This window comes from Dipodomys ordii, unplaced genomic scaffold, assembly GCF_000151885.1.
Source record: "Dipodomys ordii isolate 6190 unplaced genomic scaffold, Dord_2.0 Scaffold4, whole genome shotgun sequence".
In the NCBI taxonomy this organism is placed as follows: Eukaryota; Metazoa; Chordata; class Mammalia; order Rodentia; family Heteromyidae; genus Dipodomys; species Dipodomys ordii.
In genome coordinates this window covers 7,949,494-7,967,120 of record NW_012267220.1, presented here as the reverse complement: position 1 = coordinate 7,967,120, position 17,627 = coordinate 7,949,494, and the positions used below count along the sequence as shown (strand labels likewise).

Sequence of the window (17,627 nt, the reverse complement as noted above, 5' to 3'; positions counted from 1 at the left end):
GCCGAAGCCGGGGCCCACGCGGAGAGCGCGGCGGGGCTGCGCGCACGCTGGGGCGCGTGGAGGGGCGCGGAGGGCGACATGAGTCTAGTGGGGGGCTTTCCCCACCACCCGGTGGTGCACCATGAGGGCTATCCGTTCGCCGCCGCTGCCGCCGCTGCCGCCGCCGCCGCCGCCAGCCGCTGCAGCCACGAGGAGAACCCCTACTTCCACGGCTGGCTCATCGGCCACCCGGAGATGTCGCCCCCCGACTACAGCATGGCCCTGTCCTACAGCCCCGAGTATGCCAGCGGCGCCGCTGGCCTGGACCACTCCCATTATGGGGGAGTGCCGCCCGGCGCGGGGCCCCCGGGCCTGGGGGGGCCGCGCCCGGTGAAGCGCCGCGGGACCGCCAACCGCAAGGAGCGGCGCAGGACTCAGAGCATCAACAGCGCCTTCGCCGAGCTGCGTGAGTGCATCCCCAACGTGCCCGCCGACACCAAGCTCTCCAAGATCAAGACGCTGCGCCTGGCCACCAGCTACATCGCCTACCTCATGGACCTGCTGGCCAAGGATGACCAGAACGGCGAAGCGGAGGCCTTCAAGGCGGAGATCAAGAAGACAGACGTGAAAGAGGAGAAGAGGAAGAAGGAGTTGGTCAGTACCTGGGGCGGAAGGCGGTGGGAAGAGGGGAGAACCGGTAGGGTTCTCTCCGGAGATGGCTGCTGCTCTCTTGGTCTTGCTAATTGTGCCCAGAAATAGCCTCGGGCACCCGTTAGTTGCGTAGACCTAGGCGGTAGGTTGTTTGCAACCAGGTCGAGAGGGGAAAAGGAGAGGGGAAGGATGTCAGCCAGAGGAAGAGAAGCTTTTCTTCAGGGAATGTTTCAGACGCTTCAGGCTTCTAATCGTCTAAGGACGATCGATCGCTTAGGATGGGCCTGCTAAACTATTGGTCCAGACCCATCTTCCCAAGTGGGTCATACCGGCCCGGAACTCCCTCATTATGCATTCGTTAGAGGCTTCATTGGCCTCGGATCCCACCTTGATTTCCATTTTGTTTTCATGTAAGTTAGCCCTAAATCCCCTATTCCAAGTATTTCACTGTTGTTCATATTTTCCCCTCCAAAAAAGAAGGTTGCCAACGACTCTAAGGTTTTCTGGTTGCTCTAATTACTAGGAGACATAAAACATGCAGGTAAATATTGTCTTTAATTTCAAAGTACAGCCTAGGTTTCGCTTCGGCTATGTCATTAAAAATGTGATTTCTCACATGCGTACACTCCACAGATAACAGTGGTTGTATTTGAAGGAGAGTATGCATTTTAAGACCAAAAAAGAGTCCAGCTTATTGTGGTCATTGTTCTTAACAATGTTCTAGTGAACCAGGCAAAAATACGGTTACAAAAATATATTGTCAGGCTTCTACCAAGTGACCATAGGGGAGTGGTGTTTGGGCCAGGACTATGGACATGAAGGGCCTGAAAAATGATTCCATTTGTCTCCCAGATTTTCTCCTTTGGGGCCTTCAGTCCTTTGACTGCTTTATAATCGAGTGACCTCGCAAATAAGCAAAGATTTCAGAGGCCTCAGGCTGCCGGGCGGTGCTACTGAGCTGGAGGCCGACTAGGGAGCCCAGGGTAGAGAGGCCCACGCCAATGCTGTGGGGCCTTCGCCCCATTTTTCCTAGAACAGGAATCTGCGATTGCTATTGAAAACAGAAGGCAGAGTTAGCACCGACCCCCACTGCCTCCCCTACATCTGGACTCAGAAAAAGACCCCTGTCTCCTCCATAAACGGCTGCAAAGCAGGCAGTTGTTTATAAACTTGCCGATCTGGTAGTTGAGCCTTGCAGCATGGAGGCCCCGGCAGTAGCTATGGTGTTGCAAACCTGCAGCACCTCGCTGCAAAGTCCGCAACTGAAAAATTACATCCCACCCCCCCACCCCACCCCCCACCTTTCAGCCTTTCCTCCCTTGTACTGTAACTCAGAGCCTAGGAAGCACCCGAGTGGCCTGAGACCAGCCATTCTCTCTGAATTTCTCTTCTTCGGTTTTTCTCACCCTCTGTCCAGAATGAAATCTTGAAAAGCACAGTGAGTACCAACGACAAGAAAACCAAAGGGCGGACGGGCTGGCCACAGCATGTCTGGGCGCTGGAGCTCAAGCAGTGAAGATTTGGGGAAAAGAAGAGAGAGAATGAGCGAGCCTGGGCCACAGCGCCAGATGAAGACCCAGAACTCTTGGCAAACCCTCAGGCTCTGCTGGAGGACTTCTTGCAGTTGGCTCATCCCGTTTATTTATGTGCAATTTCCTTCCCCATCTCTTTGCCCCCCACACCTTGAGGTATCCGCTCCCGCCTCCCCCCTCCAAAAAAAGTGGATATTTGAAGAAAAGCATTCCATATTTTAATATGAAGAGGACACTACCGCGTGGGTAAGGGATCCCATCGACTAGTAGATTCTGTGTGCGTGAATGTTGCCTCTTGGCTGTGTAGACACCAGCGTTACCCAGCTCCTTCCAGATAAAGGCAGTGGACACTAGTGTATATGTGAAATGTATCTTTAAAACTTGGCCTTTGGGTATAAATATTCCTGGCAATTATAAAGTTTTATTTCAAAGCAGAAAACCGGGCCGCTAGCATTTCAGCTGGGGGTTGATATCTAGTGCTGTCTTTTCCTATGTGGTGGTTCTTTATTCGAAAATGTTTCCAACAGTACTTGTTTTGTGCACTTCCGTCCTCTGAAACTAAGTGGAATTTAATTAATATTGAAGATGTAAACGTTGTAAGTATTCAATAAACCACTGTGTGTTCTTTTTTTTTTACAAAACCCTAATCTTTTAATGGTTGATACCTCAAAAGTTTTGAAAACAAAGCTGTTATACTTGTTTTCATAATATTTAAAATATTCAGAAGTAAACTAAATTATCAGAATTGCTTGTTAACTTTATTTTTTTAAGTGCTTCCTATCCATCCATATGACTGAGGTCCAGGAGCTTGTGGAGGTTGTGTGAAAGAGAAGGGTCTTTAGTGAAAAATCGAGCCTGGGGGCTGGAACTCTGTGGAGTGTTGGAAACCCTTCAGTGGTCCTTAGAAGATGTGTCTGGGTGGGAGAAAGGCTGGGAATTGGCTCTGAAGATGCCAAAGTGTTCTCATTTTCCTGAAGTCAACCAGATGACATGCTTGGGGCAGGGGTTGTGTTTGGGGAATATGTTTTTGGTGAAAGAGGTGTCAGGAGAATCCCAGGCATTGTTACCGGTGTAGGAAATAGTCTTTAGTGTTTAGTAATGTACGTGTGTGTGTGTGTGTGTGTGTGTGTGTGTGTGTGTGGCTTTTATCCAAGGGATGGGGGGAGAGAGGGGAAAGGAAAAAAAGGAAAAGGAGAAATTGCTTGTAGTCTAGATGAGAGGATTCTTCTCTGAGCAGGCTCAGTTTGGGGATGTGGGGGTGCTTTTGAAAAAAAAATGTCTATGATGAGGTAACAAGGAATTTTACGTCAAGTAAGAAATCGCGAACAAGACCACAGATTTAAAGGGAGGCGAGGGGTGGGTTAGATTTACAAGGAGCTGCAGGAACTCAATATTAACCGTGTGCAATGTCTGAAGTCTTCCTGGCCCCAAAGCCCAGTGGAACAAGAGGCACTCTCCGTTGGTTACCAGCTGACCGAAGGGGTCCTCACCCCTTGGGGAGTTCTGGTCTCCTGGAGTCCCATAATATCTAATATCCCGGAAGAAAGTCCCTGTGGCCTCATTTTCCTGCTGAGCTTGAATTTCTGCTCTAGAAACCAGAGAAACTGAAATACCATAAAGAACTGACTACAGGATAGGAGGAGGAGGAGGAGAATGGGGGGGGCGGGAAGGAAGAAGAAGAAGAGGAGGGGAGGATGAATTCGGAAGGGGGTGGAAGAAAGGTGAACCATATTTTAAAAAATAATAAACCGTTTGTTTCATGAAATGCCACGCTTATAAATCTGATATTGAGAGGCTTCCAGAAAGTTTCCATCTTGGAGCCCATCCTCTGCACCTTGTCTACAGTCACAGAGTTTCCTGTGATGTCCCAACAATGCCAACTTTGACCAGTGGCTTGTAGTAGGCCCCAATGAGGCCGGTGTGGGCAAATTTGCAAGTGTCCCCAGGAGAGATGTACCAGTGGCTGTAGGACTTCTGCAGGCATCGGACAACGCAGGGGCCAGGGGTTAGAACAACTTGGCCAAAGCGATCTGAACTTTCTCCCTTCAGGTCAGCCAGCACTGGGCCAACTTGGTGGGCTAGGGGCTGTGTTTACAGACACTTGCCTTTGTTTATAGCACTAGGGAGTGGGGGGAGGCGCACCCTGGTTTTCTGATGCTCTCGAGATCCTTGTCTGATTGATGGAACAGCTCCCTCCTTCTTTTGCTTCTAATCTCCTCCCGGGCCTATATTTTTTATCCCATTAGAAGAAAGACTTCAGCTTCTAGAGGTGAAAGAAAGGAATACTACCAGAGTGATAGAATGAAGGTAATGGAGGCAGCAAAAATTTAACTTGAGCCAGAGAGGAGTCTTCGTCACTATGCCCATGTGATGATGCATTCTTTGGATAGCTGGTCTTCCTGCCCAGGCCTTCCCTGTACTTCTGTGGGTTTAATGCTTTCTCTGGTTGACACAGTACAAGGGAACCAAAGACCCTAGTGCATCACTGCGGTGCAGCAGCCCAGTAATACCCATGCTTTTAAACCAGAGTTCCAGACACTCAGCTTCTTTGTCTTGCTGCGGCCGAGGCATTTCCCAAACTATCTCTTCTGCTAGTGGCTGCTTCCAACAGCATCAGGCTCTAGTGTGTCATGTGCTATGCCACTGGAACTTGCCAGAGGCCCCAGTTGACCAGAAACTCAGCAGTATCCTGTATCTGATCAACTAAAAGCTCCAAATGCTTCCACACCTGAGGCCCAAACCTTCTGTCTAGACACAGTCTAACTGGGTAACACTTTGAGGTCACCAGGATCCCTTGAATTCTCCTGTCCCTCATTCAGCTCCTAGATGCCAACCAGCTCGGTGCTTCCTGCCACCTAGTTGCATGGGTCACTGTTTCCTGTGATCAATGTCCCAGGAAGCAAACTGGGCCGGCATTCCTTCGGTGATTCTATGCTTCGCTCTTCTGCATACACTTCTTTCTCTTTTGATTCCTTTTCTTCCTTTTTTTTTTTTTTAAACTTTCCAACCTCCTACTTACGGGGCTGGCTAAAAAGCCTCTGTTTTAATTGCTTGGATAATGTGGCTGCTGCCATTTTGTTAAGAGCAATCACTCCTGCAGCGAAATCACAAGCGCTCTAGACAGGCCGGAGCCGACAAAAATGTAGGATTTGACGTTAAAAGCTAAATGGGAAGCTGGGGCGGCGGAAGGTAAATTGATGGTAGATCTGGCTGTCAGAGCTCAGCCCCAGACCAACTTGCAGGCCCAAAGCCTGATAACCCTGGAGCATGGGCAGTCCAGAGCTGGGGCTGTGTGTGTGTGTGTGTGTGTGTGTGTGTGTTTTGATTGACCCTTTGCAGCCTGAGAAGAAATCTAAGAAAGTCCATAATGATGTGGACCACAATCCCAACTTAGTGTCAATTTTCCAGGACTTTGGTCCCCAGCTGGGGCACTGACAGCAGCTTTCCTGGTTCTTCACAAGTCCAAGATGACAGCAAGATCTCAAGGGGGAGGGGGCAAGGAGGGGTGCTCTGCTTGGCTTATAAGTCTCTAGTGCCCAGCTACAGGTGGGTCAGCCAGTAGGCTTCAGTGTCCAGCAATAGTAGGACTCCAAGCCTAGATTCAAATGGAGGAGGACACCAGGACCTGTTTCGGGATTGTATGGATGCATCGGTAGAGTGTGGAAAGTAGGCTTCTATGCCACTTGGAAAATGTGTGTGCATGAGTCAGGGGTAAAGGATACTGGGTTTCCTCCCCTTTACCAGTAACTCTGCTCCCTGGCTCCTGCCCCACAGTGAGAATTGCAGAGTTCCTCTGCCATCTTTGTAGTTAGGGCAGAACAGGAGTTGGAAGCACTCGGAATCTCGAGTGGAAGATAAGATTGAGTTCAAATGCAAAGCCCACAGGGAACAGGCCGCCTATGGACTGTCTGAGACTACAGCTTTGCAGAGATAAGTCGAGCCAGTCGCTAAGTCCAGTATGTATGCAAGGAACAGCAAATGGGTCAAAGGATGCCTCCTTTGCCCAACTACATTTGCACGGCGGGCCCACAAAGCGCTAGAGACTTTTCAATTCTTCCCAGAACTTTAAATTCTGGTTCGAAGGTTGACCTCATCACCCACAGTTTTCTCTTTTCCAACCGTCTCCTGGCCTTTCCTGGTGCTCGAGTCCCTCCCATTCACCTGGAAATGGGAAAGGGATCGGCAGCTGGATGTCAAGCAAGGTTGTCTTAGAAGTCGCGAGCCCCAGAGAAGTCTGGATCGGGAGCCTGGGCACTGCCCAGGTGTCCGCAGGGTAGCTCGGTTGACCGGAAACCCATCCCTCTCAGTTGGTCGCGTCCCTACAGCCCGTGTGGATTTCCTTGCAAGGAGGGGGCGCCCACGAGCCTGCCCGACGCGCAGTATTCCGTCTCGTCTCGGATCCAGTTTTGTTGTTGCTGTTGTCGTTTGTTTTGGTTTTTGTAAACCCAGGAGCTATCCTCAGATTGGGGTTCGGATCCCCGCTGGAGACCGCCCCCTCAACAGCTTCAAAAGTTTGGAGATGCAAGGAGTCGCTGCCACAGGAGTGAGGAAACCACTATGCATATCTATTTTTTAAAAAAACCTGTTTAAGAAGGGGGGTGGGAGAGAGGGGTGTTGCTCCAGGAGAGGAAACCAATCTCACGTTTCCGGGGGCCGGACAGCTGTGAACGCCTTACCACCCTCCGCGCGCGGCGGGCGCGCACCTCCTTTCTGCCCAGTTGGAATGAGCCTGTTTGTAACTGCTAAGCTCCTTCGGCCGGCGGGGCTAAAGGAAATCGATAAATGCACCGAAGATCTGACTTAGGTGTACACAGAAGTTATAAACTTCTCTGCCTGTTCTCACCGATCCACGCAGCCCAAGTTAGTTCTTATCCAGCAGTGCGCCCCCACCCCATCCCCAAACGCAACCCCCTACACACACACACACACACACACACACTCCAAATTCTCCCGGCATTTGGGGACGCTTTGATGATCAGATGGTAGGGCCCTGATTACAAATTTATTCTCGGCCGCTCGGTTCTTTATCTCCGCTATTAGGGACATCTGGGAGTGATTAGCGCCGCGCCCGCGCCGGGCCGCGCTTGCCTATCTCGCCACGGCGAGGCCCGGAGCTTCGCTGACGTCAGGGCAGACGGCTCGGAGCCATCGCTGCCCAGCTGGGTGTAATCGGCGGCTGCACCGCCAAGTCCTCGCCCGGCCAGGCCGGCAGCTGGAACGCGCAGTCCGCCCGCGCACAGGAATTCGCGAAAGATGTATTTTTAGCCTGGAAGACCTTTTGGTTTTCCTTGTTTGGGTGAGAAGAGGCCCCGCGGACCTTGCTAATTCCCTCTCCCCACTTTTAAGTTTTCCAACCCAGGCAATTCTTTCTTCCAGGTCCCTGCGCAGAGCCAGGGCGCTTCTCTCCAGTACCCAGGGTGGAGACTTGGGAGACCCTGACCGGGTTGGGGTGACTCTTGAAAGGTCAGGACGCTCTGAGGGCTGCCCTCCCCCACCTCGCTAAATCCTCAAGGCCTTCATCTAAAACGGTGGTGCCTGGCAGAAGGTAGTTACGTAGCATGCGGTAACTCTGGGGTCGCCACATTTGCACCTGCTATTAAAACCTAATGAATCAGGTCAGCTGCCCCCACCCCCACCCCATACCTCGTGCCGACTGGCGGCAGCTTTGTCCTATATTGAGTCGCAGCGTTCGGAGCAAGGACGGGTGGATTGTGCCATTGCTGGCTGGACAGACAGACGTGCCCAGACCTCTGACCCAGGAGCCCTGCGGGTTGGCCCGGTCTTTCGTGGAGTAAAGAGACTGCGGCTATGAAAGCAACACCTGAGATTTTTAAGTGGATGTTTTCCATTGCCCTGGGAAATGGCTTTAAAAAAAAAAAAAGCACAAATTCAGCCTTTATTCCATCCCAGCGTTGCCAGAAACCCCAATCGAGCGGGTCAGAGACTAGATGTTAGGGCCCAGATTTTTCAAAAGCTCAAGTACAGGATTCCGGAACCAAAGCCCGAGGCCACGCCCACCCCGCGCAATTGGCTACGCGCATTCTGCACGTTTTCCCTGGACGGCTGCGGTGGAATCCGTGTGGTGACGGTAGGGGTGGTTTTATCCAGGACGAGGAAGTGGTGGGGGCGACGTCTGCATTATTTAAAGTCTCCACAGGGAGGGAATTCGCCATCCCGTGGATCGACCCTACACCTCGATTTAATTGAGCAATGAAAATATTCAAAACAAACGCATCCGGTTGGAGGTGTAAAGCAAATGGTAGAGCCTTGTCATTATTTCCTTACTAAAAAGGGCAAAGTGAATGCTCAGAGGCTACGATGAATTTACCTAGAAAGAAAAGAAGACAGCCTGTGATTTGAGTGCTAGAGCCAAGAGCATATTAAAAAAAATAATAATAAAACTGGGAAGGCAGTAGCCAAAGGTTCCCACCAAAGTGGTCTCTGCTTCAATTCCAAAGTATCTTCATGGGATCTCGAATGGAAAAAGAACATTTCCTCCTAGTCAAGGGAAATACCACATGGCTAGTTTCCCCCTATCCCACAGTTCTAGCCTCAACCCAGAGGGAGGAAAGATCGTACTGCAAGGGTTGGAACTAGAGATGAAGATGAGGCTTTTAGACAACTGCACCCTTGATGCCCTGCATTCTGTGCTGCTGGAGGAAGAGGTAGAAGCCAGGGCAGCCACACTAGGAAGAGGGATTTCCATGATCTGCCTTAAAGATCAAGTCTACTCAACCAGTTTCATAACTCAAAAGCCAGTAACAGCATACCACTTGGGCCTATACTACTTTCTTGCTTAGGGTATAAAGGAACTTTTTATTTGAATTAGATGGGATAAAACTATATGGGCCAGATCTAATACAGTGTCAATATTCCCAAGAAAAGGAAGTAGACTTATAAGCACTTAAAACCATTGGTGTAAAGGATCAGAGACTCCCAGTCTCCTCCCCCAATCAACACCTCTACTCTGTTCTCAAATGGTATTTTTTTCAAATAATATTTTAATGCACAAGTAGTCATGAACGACCAGACCCAGACAACTTGTTATTTCTCTGTGACCAGATAGAGTGTTTGAAATATTCCTGTTGTAACACCAAGCCATCTTTCAATTCATTCGTGAGCAGGAAGAAAGAAGAGAGCTGCAGATACTTCTGTGAAGGTAGGTCATTCCATCCTCTGTTGTTTTCTGCTCCAACCAACTGAAATGATTTAAAACAAACAGTGCATTTACTCATGGGCAGAGAGTTTCCAACTTTCCTTAAGCACCTTGCTTAGAGAAGAAGCCAAAAAAGATACCCAAATTAAGATGGCAGTAAATCAGTCCTTTGTAAAAAGACGGAAGCCAGTGGCCACTAACCCAGTGCAAGATTGCTTTCCATCCAAAGCCAGCTGTCCTTAACCATTGCCTGGAGCTGACTGTTCTCATCTTTAAGCAGAGCCTGCGTTAGGGAGCTGGGATGTGTGTTTGTGGCTTTTGCTTTTAAGGAAGAAAACATGGAGTAGAGTGGGGGGAAATCTTGTTCATAACTAGTGCTGGGGGAAAGAAAGTCGGTGGTGAGGTCTCAATGGGGGAAGTGGCCTCCTGTCCACCGCCTTCTTTTGCAAATCTGGTTTTCATATTCTCGCTCAGTAATCACCCAAAGCTATAACTGTCTCTGAAATTATTCATTAAAGTCATTTTCAGGGGTTCTCGTAGGATGACTCTTTAACGTTTATGATCTTCTGCTAGCAATGACATCAGCCTCTGTGTCTTTTCCGCTTTTAATTAATGTGCTGGGTAGACGAGAGGGGTCTTGGCCGAGTGCGTGGGGAGGGGGCGGGCCCGGGGTGGAATCCACTGGCCCTGCTGCTCCCGGCGCGGTCAGCTGAGCTCCAGCGCAGACATCCTTTGATTAAGGAGGGTATGCAGGCTGTGCAGAAGATCAGGGCTGTGCCCCGTGGTGCTGTCAGCAGTGACAGATCCCAGATGGGGCCGCTACTGTATGGCAGATTGAGTTTCTCAGCAGAAAACTCACCCTTCCTCCTAAACGTCTTCACAAAAAACCTTCTCCAGATACTCCAGGTCGCTTCGTGTGAGAAACTGAAAACAGAGCAACCCCAAAGTTGGTTTGGAGTGCTTGTGTGTATGGGAGGGTTCCCCTCCCTCACACACCACACCGCCCTTTCTTCTTCTTCTTCTTTTCTTTGCTTTCCTTCCCCACCCCCACCGTCTCCGCGCCGGAGCATCATCCACTCGCCGGGTTGCTAATAGCGTAGAGGTGGAGATGAGCTGGGCCTGGGATTCCGGATCGCCTGGCTCTACGCGCCACGCCGACGACCCCAGCCTCAAGACCCCCCCCAAGCCAATCCGGTGGGTAGGGCGTGGTATCTGGGACAGGGGCGGGGGGGTGCGCAGCTCTTGAACACATGGGAAGAGAACTTGGGGTAGCCTGGAAAGGCCAAACGCTTCCGTACGTGGACGAGAGAAACAGGGGCGGGAAGAGTGGAACAAAGGCAGCAGTAGAAGCTCCCCCACCCCGCTTCGGCCCGCAGACACCTCCCGCGTGAGGTAGGCGGTTCAGCCAGGAAGGGCACTTTCGAAGGACAATGTGCGCCCCCCCCCAGACCCTGAGACTAACATTTGGGATCTCAGTGGATTTAGCAGATCCTCCATAGGGATGCTGCACCAATCTAGTGTGAGGTCTGAGCCAAAAGACTGGACTGGGGGCCTTGGCCAAGGTGAAAAGGTATGCATCCGGACCCCAGGATACTTTAGAAGTTGGAAAATCCGTTGCAGAAAGATTTGGATTTATTGTAAGCCTTTATTGTAAAAGTAACTTCATAAATGTCCTGGACACCTCCTCCCCCACCGCCCCCACCTCCTGCACCCACCCCCGCCGCCTCCCTGAGGCACAGTGAGCCTTCCTCCTCCCCCGGCCTCCAGGGTAAGCTGTCCAGACAGACTCCGGGCCGCGGCGGTGGAGAAAGGATCAAAGGCAGAAGGGCCGTGGATTTGAAGTGGATTTCTAGGCCCCACGCATCCTTGTCCCCCACGGTCCTCTTTCTTCGTGGAGTGTGACCGCGGGGCGGAACGACGAGAAGACCAGGAGGAGAGAGATCTGGGGCGCGCGTTTTGTTTTCTTTTCTTTATTTCAAGATGAATGGGGTTGTGGGTTGGTGTTTTTGTTTGTTGCCCCCCCCACACACCCCATCAAAACACCCTGGCAGCCTCCACCATCTATCCCCACACCCTTTCGGGAAGGGGCAGCTGGGAGAGAGTCCGCGAAGCCTTTGGTTTGGTTTGGATTTTCATTTTTAATTTCTTAAAGGCTCAGATGCAAGGTCCAGGGTCTCTGAGGACCTACTCACCTCCGCGGGGGAGCGAACCCCCCCCCAAGGGGACGGACGCCTTTCCCCACCTCCGGGGGGAGGGACAGGGCCAGCCCGCGGGACCTTTCCTCCCCCTCAGCTCAGGCCAGGCCCCGCACGCGGCCGGCGCGGGCCCCAGGCCGCCGGGCGAATTCGGCCTGGAGTCTTTGGCTCCCAGATTCGGGATCTTTCGTGGCCATGTTGTTTACGCTTGGAGAAGACCTCCGATCCAGCCTTTGGTAAAAAAAAATCAGACGCCCCCCCTCCCACCTGTCCATTTCTCAGGGCCAATTTTTAAACAGAACAGAGGCGGGTCGGGTGGGGGCTATTTTGTGCCAAACACAAGCCAGTCGTGCGCGCGTCTCTTCTCGTGAAATGTTCCGGACCGAGGCTGGAGCTTTCCATCCCGGCACGATCTGATTGAGGGGGAAAGCTCTGAACCCCTCACGATCGCTCTCTCTCCCCCTCCAACCCTCCTCGTTAATACCCCACGCTTTGTACCAAGCCTCTACATCGAAACAAAACAACTCGATTCCAAAAGCGCCCGCTCGCCTCCTCGCAGAAGGCAGCTTTTATTTGCACGGCCCATGCTGGATGAAAGGCGTTTATTTTGATTTTTTCCCCCTCTCCTTGGACCCACACGTGCCTTGTAAAAGGTTCCCGTGCACTGGCTTCTCCCCCACCCCGCCCCCTTCTGATGACCGCAGGCCAGGGCCTCCCAGCCAGACTGGCCGTCCCCGCCGCTAGGTTGTAAGTCCTCGGCTGGAGCCGAGGTGTAATTGTGACCCCGCCCGAGCCCCGATCTTCCCAGGGGGGAAACGGTTGTCCAGGCCTGCACGGGGGCCAGGACCTCCCAAGTGGTGGCCTGGGCTGGGGGGGGGGCGTAGTCTCGGCCTTCCCCACTTCCTCCCTCATCCCCTCCTCTGCTCCTGTTCTCCGTCCTCGCTCTAGGATGATCTGGCCCTAACGCACAGCCCAGCTCTTTCCTTCCTTTTGTGTGGCCTTCTTTCTCTGGTCTGGTTCCTCTCTAACGTCTTATTCTGGCTCTGTCGGTCGCCTTCACGTGGAGATCTCAGGTTGGGGGGAAGCAAACGTCGGTGAGGGGAGGGGGGCGGGGAGGAGGGCTGGATCCAAATGTGGGGCAAAGAACTGGGAGCCACGGCACCCCTCTGCGCTCGGGCGGACGCACAGCACCGGGCGCCTCTGTGTAAAGTCAGCGCACCGGGTAATTTACCTTCCCTGCGCGTCTGTCAATATGACTAATTTCCACTGGGGTCAAAAAGCCTTTCTCGGGCAGTCCATCTTGGAACGTTCTCTGAACGCCGTAGACCGGCTTGGTTGTTTTGTTTCCAGTCCTAGAAATAAATACTCTGCGGGCGTCTCTGCCAAGGCAGTCGGAGAGGAGCTGGGGGGGGATATGCACGGTGTCGATTAAAGTCTGTGCGCCTTGAACTACCAACTGGGATTGGATTGAAACGACGACGGCGACTCGCTTGCCTGTTACTACACTTTACCTCACTCGCCCTTGATCCCAGGGTTCACACACACACACACACACACACACACACACACACACACCATGAAAATAAGGACATAAGCATTGCTCCGGTTCTTCTCTGTCGCATTTCAGGGTGTGATCTAAGTCTGGCCTAGACAGATAATAGATTATCCGTGGGTGCTTTACAATAATTTTAAAACTGCTACCGACCTTTTAAGTGTAAATCGGAAGTGTGGAGTTAAACATTCTCTGAGATTTGACAGAAAGGGCCCGTTGACGACGGCTGCATTAAAACACTGAGGAATGCGCTCAGAGAGGCTGGGGTGCTGGGGCAGACGCGGCAAGTCCCTGCCGGCCAAGCTCTCCCTGCCTGGAACGGGGAGGAGGGGTGAAGGACGTTCACCTTTGGGGACTCCTAGCTGGAGGGAGAAATTTTTCAAAAGTTCTGCAACTAGGGTGCAGGGACAAGTGCGCGCCCCTTCCCTCCCACCCCGAGCTTAAAAACCGAGGTCCCCACCTAATAAACCTTCTCCAGTTAAAATATTCACTAAGCCTATGATTCTAGGTACTCGGGAGGATGAGATCTGAGGATTGAGGTTTGAAGCTAACTCAGGCCAGGAAAGTCTGTGAGACTCTTATCTTCAATTAACCCTCCCCTTCTCCCCACCCCACCCCCCCAAAAAAAAGAACAAACCTGGAAGTGGAGCTGTGGTTCAAGTGGTGGAATGTCAGCCTTGAGGTGAGCACCTAGCCCTTGAGTCAAACCTCAGCAAGCTGCTAGCAAGCTCCACAGAGGGCAGCCTGGATTATGCCCGGCAATCTCTGTGGGAGTGAACGGTTCAAATCCCCACCAGCACTCTCTCTTCCCCACAGTCAACCCACCATACCTGCTCAAACACACACACACACACACACACACACACACACACACACACACCTTCTTCCCCCTCTCATCTGCTGATGCATTTATGACCTAATGAAAGTATATCCTTTAGGGAAAAGACTGTCTATAAAACTCGAAATATGAAGAACTCGTTTGGGTATTGCCACTCCAGACCAAACCAGGTCTTGAAGCTTTTTGTTGTTGTTGTTGTGTTTTTTTTAAAGCGTGAACACCTTGACTTCTGCTATTCCATGATCACCCTGTTATTTTTACGAAATGACAAGAATTCCTTGTCAGTGACCTCTGTTGGTTCCCCATAGAACAGGAAAAGGAAAAAAAAATCCTACCCTAAAGACTTATCTTTATGCAGAGGAAGGCATTCTTGGGGAGGGAGAGAATTTTACTGTCTATTCTTTGTCATCTTTGAAAAACCCTAGCACCATATGTTCCAACTTCTGCAAACAGCTGGGGAAACCAAGGGCTCTTTCAACTCTCTTTCATTTCTTTCCTGCCCCACTGTTTTCCCCAACAGCCACCTTTTTTGGATCTCACAAACACCAAGCCTATTATTTCTCCTGGTCATTATCTGAACTCCTTTCCAGGAAATCACCACCTGTGTTCGTAGAAAAAAGCAAACTTAATTTTGCATTTGGGACTCAAATGGATAAAACAGGGATTATTTTCCATTTTGGCTTTCTATAGACTATACTTTTAAGGAAGACTTTTTTTTTAAAGTCTTGATTTCATTTCTTTTGCAACTTGACCTTTTCCATGAGAGCAAAGGATGGTGTTTACTACCAGGGACCATGGGACAAGAAAAATTGGGATATTTCAATATCAATGTGAGACTCATTTAACTGGGTAAGTTTATTTGCATATCTCTGGAGGAGCAGAGCACAGCAGTTCTGACTTGAAATATTTGGGGGTATCCAGGAGTTTTACAGAAGATTGAACAACTTGAAGCGTTTGTTTCTGGGATTACCTAGTGATGTTTTCACTCTTCTGTTTCCAATCTAGATGTAAAACTTTAAGTTTCCTAAGAAGAGTTTGACAAACAAGAACAAAGGGACAAACAAACAAGGGACAAAGCATTCAGCCTTCTCCAGAAGTTATGGGTAAAAAAAAAAAAAAACAAGGGCTCTGAGAGAAAGCCATTCCTAGAAAGCCATTACTTCTGAACAAATTGTCTATGAATGGGGACCAGAGGGAAAACTGGGAGAAGGTGAGGGCAGGGGTGACGTTGCACCAAAAGAAATGTGCTTGTCACCTGACTTATGTAAAGGTAAAACCTCTAAACATCATCATTATAATAACAATAAAAGTAACATTAAAGCAATTATAACAAAACCACAAATTGTCCATTTAAAAGCATGGATTACAAACTGCCCACTTTTCTATTTCAGTTGTGTTCTAGCTTAGCTTTCCTCATGGACTGTGTTCAGTCATTCAAACAAGCCTGTCATTCCAGAGAAGAAAATTACTTTAATCCAGCAAGTCTTCCCATTTGGGAGAATGAAAGAAGAATACTGTATATTTAAAGTTAATTTTAAAGTGCATTTAAGGTCTTATTTATAAGTTTTATATTTCTGCATATAAATACTATTTTCTAATCTGATTTCCAATTTAGAACCTACTGAGCTAAACAGAAAGTTTGTGGCATGTTTTCAATCCCATAGTCTTGAGATGACTCTTTGAGCTAATTCTTTCATCTGTGATAACATATAAATACATTTAGCACTGGGTGCTGGTAGCTCACACCTGTAATCCTAGTTACTCAGGAGGCTGAAGTTTGAGGATCACAATTTGAAACCGGCTGGGGCAAGAATACCCATGAGATTCTTTCTGTATTTCTATGAGACTCAAGCAGAAATAGCTAAAGAATATCATCCAGTCCTTGAGTTCAAGCCCACATACCAACATAACTAAAGAAAAAAGAGAAGGAAAAAAGGAAGGAAGGAAGGAGGGAAGGAAAGAAGGAAGGAAGGAAGGGACAAGAATGCATCCACTATCAGATATATCCTGATTAAATATATTTACTTAATTATTTAGGGTCTTCTCTCTCTCTCTCTCTCTCTCTCTCTCTTTCTTTCTTTCTTCCTTCCTTTCTTTCTTTCTTTCTTTCTTTCTTTCTTTCTTTCTTTCTTTCTTTCTTTCTTTCTGATACCTTCATTTGTACCCTCTACTGGTCTGGAAATTGCTATGGTCCATGTGGTCTTGAACTCTTAATTCTCCTGTCTCTGCCTCCAGAGTACTAAGATATCAGCTGCATGCCAACATACCAGCCCAAAGGTCTATGTTCTGATGAGATTAATTTCTAATGTACAGGCATTCTCCTATAGATGATAGATAGATAGATAGATAGATAGATAGATAGATAGATAGATAGATAGATAGATCTCCTTAACACATCTCTATTTATAAAACATCAGTTATCCCCTACCCCCCACACACAATTACTTATTTCTTGAGTATATTTTCTGAGCTTTGTGATGCATGGAAAAGCAAATTTGAATCTCCCTTCTATGGCTCTAGAATGAGAGTTGTTTCTGTATATCTGGTCTTGTGATGGAGGTGTGATCTTGGAAGCTTTGAAGAGGCTCACACTAAGTCCTGTCTGGACATGGTGGAAGGTACCTCGTGGTTATATTTTAAAATACCTGTGAAAGGCACATGCAGAACAAAGGATCCATAAGACTTCAGATTGGATGTCTTACAGAAAGAATGAGGCTATCAAATTCTATCTAGAATTCTAGGAAGGCTATATCATTTCTTTGGTATACTCTCACTCCCCAACTTGAATTTTTTCTTCTTGTATTGTTATTGTTGTTTTTGTGTTACACACATGTGCGCACACACGATAGAGCTAACGCCAGAGATGATGACTCATCTCCAAAGTAGGCAACACTTTCTTTATAGCAGTGGAAAGTGTAGATACGGCGCTGGAAGATAGGTAAGTCTTGTTCCCAAATCTAACCTGGACAGTGACTCTCCTCCATCTAGGACTTAGATATGGAAGGAGAACAATGCATTTTATCGGAACAAATGTTTTATGTGGGGACACTTGTAGATGAGGGCAGTTCTGTTCTCTGGATATTCTATGGCTTAAGGTTCTAAGCCAGAAATGTGGACGTATTGACAGAAACCCATGCTCCTCTTCACATGCTTTTCCTTATGCCTTATAAATTGTGCTGGAAACACTTTCAGCAGACTACTGTTCCCTCCCTGCCTCTCTTCCTCCCTCCTCCTCCCCCTCTCTCTTTCCCTTTCCCTCCTGTGAAAGAGGGTTGCTGAGTATACATGTTTTCCATTAATATGGAAAAATGCATCTTCTTTCACTTTGGTTTCTCCCCAGCCCTGCTTCAAAATAAGCTAGGTGATAACAACAAAATTTTCAAAGCTTATTCTTGTTTGCTCCTTTGAATATTTTTCTTATCTGTTCCAACTAGGGATCCACTACCAGGTTTAGCCTTAGATACTAAGGTTAAGTAACCGGGAGAAGGGTTTCCCATCATCTTCTGTGTTCAGCTGATACATTGGTAGGACCAAAGGGTATCCAAAGGCTGAACAGGAACCCAAACCCTCTGCCCCTTGCTGCCTTCCTGAAGCTGTTCATCAGACTAGAAACCAAAAGCCCACATCACTGTAATTAATGTGTACATATGTTGGCCAGCCTCTTGGCCAGTTTTATGGGGCTTCACTAGCAAGGTCAGAGGGTCTGATGCTAGTGCTCTCAGAA

At 49.2% G+C, this 17,627-nt stretch overlaps 1 protein-coding gene across 1 annotated transcript; it reads left to right on the top strand.

Annotated features, from left to right (window-relative positions):
* Positions 1–9: 9 nt before the first annotated feature.
* Positions 10–2,904, top strand: Hand2 (heart and neural crest derivatives expressed 2). Its single transcript, XM_013025277.1, has 2 exons — positions 10–633; positions 2,048–2,904. The coding sequence occupies exons 1-2, from the start codon at positions 79–81 to the stop codon at positions 2,144–2,146; spliced, it is 654 nt and encodes a 217-aa protein (XP_012880731.1). The 5' UTR covers positions 10–78; the 3' UTR covers positions 2,147–2,904.
* The last annotated feature ends 14,723 nt before the right edge of the window (positions 2,905–17,627 follow it).

Excerpts from the sequence above, each read along its gene's own strand:
- Hand2 (XM_013025277.1), top strand. The coding sequence starts at position 79 with ATGAGTCTAGTGGGGGGCTTTCCCCACCACCCGGTGGTGCACCATGAG. Across the intron at positions 634-2,047 it reads AGAAGAGGAAGAAGGAGTTG|AATGAAATCTTGAAAAGCAC; the intron begins GTCAGTACCTGG and ends CCCTCTGTCCAG.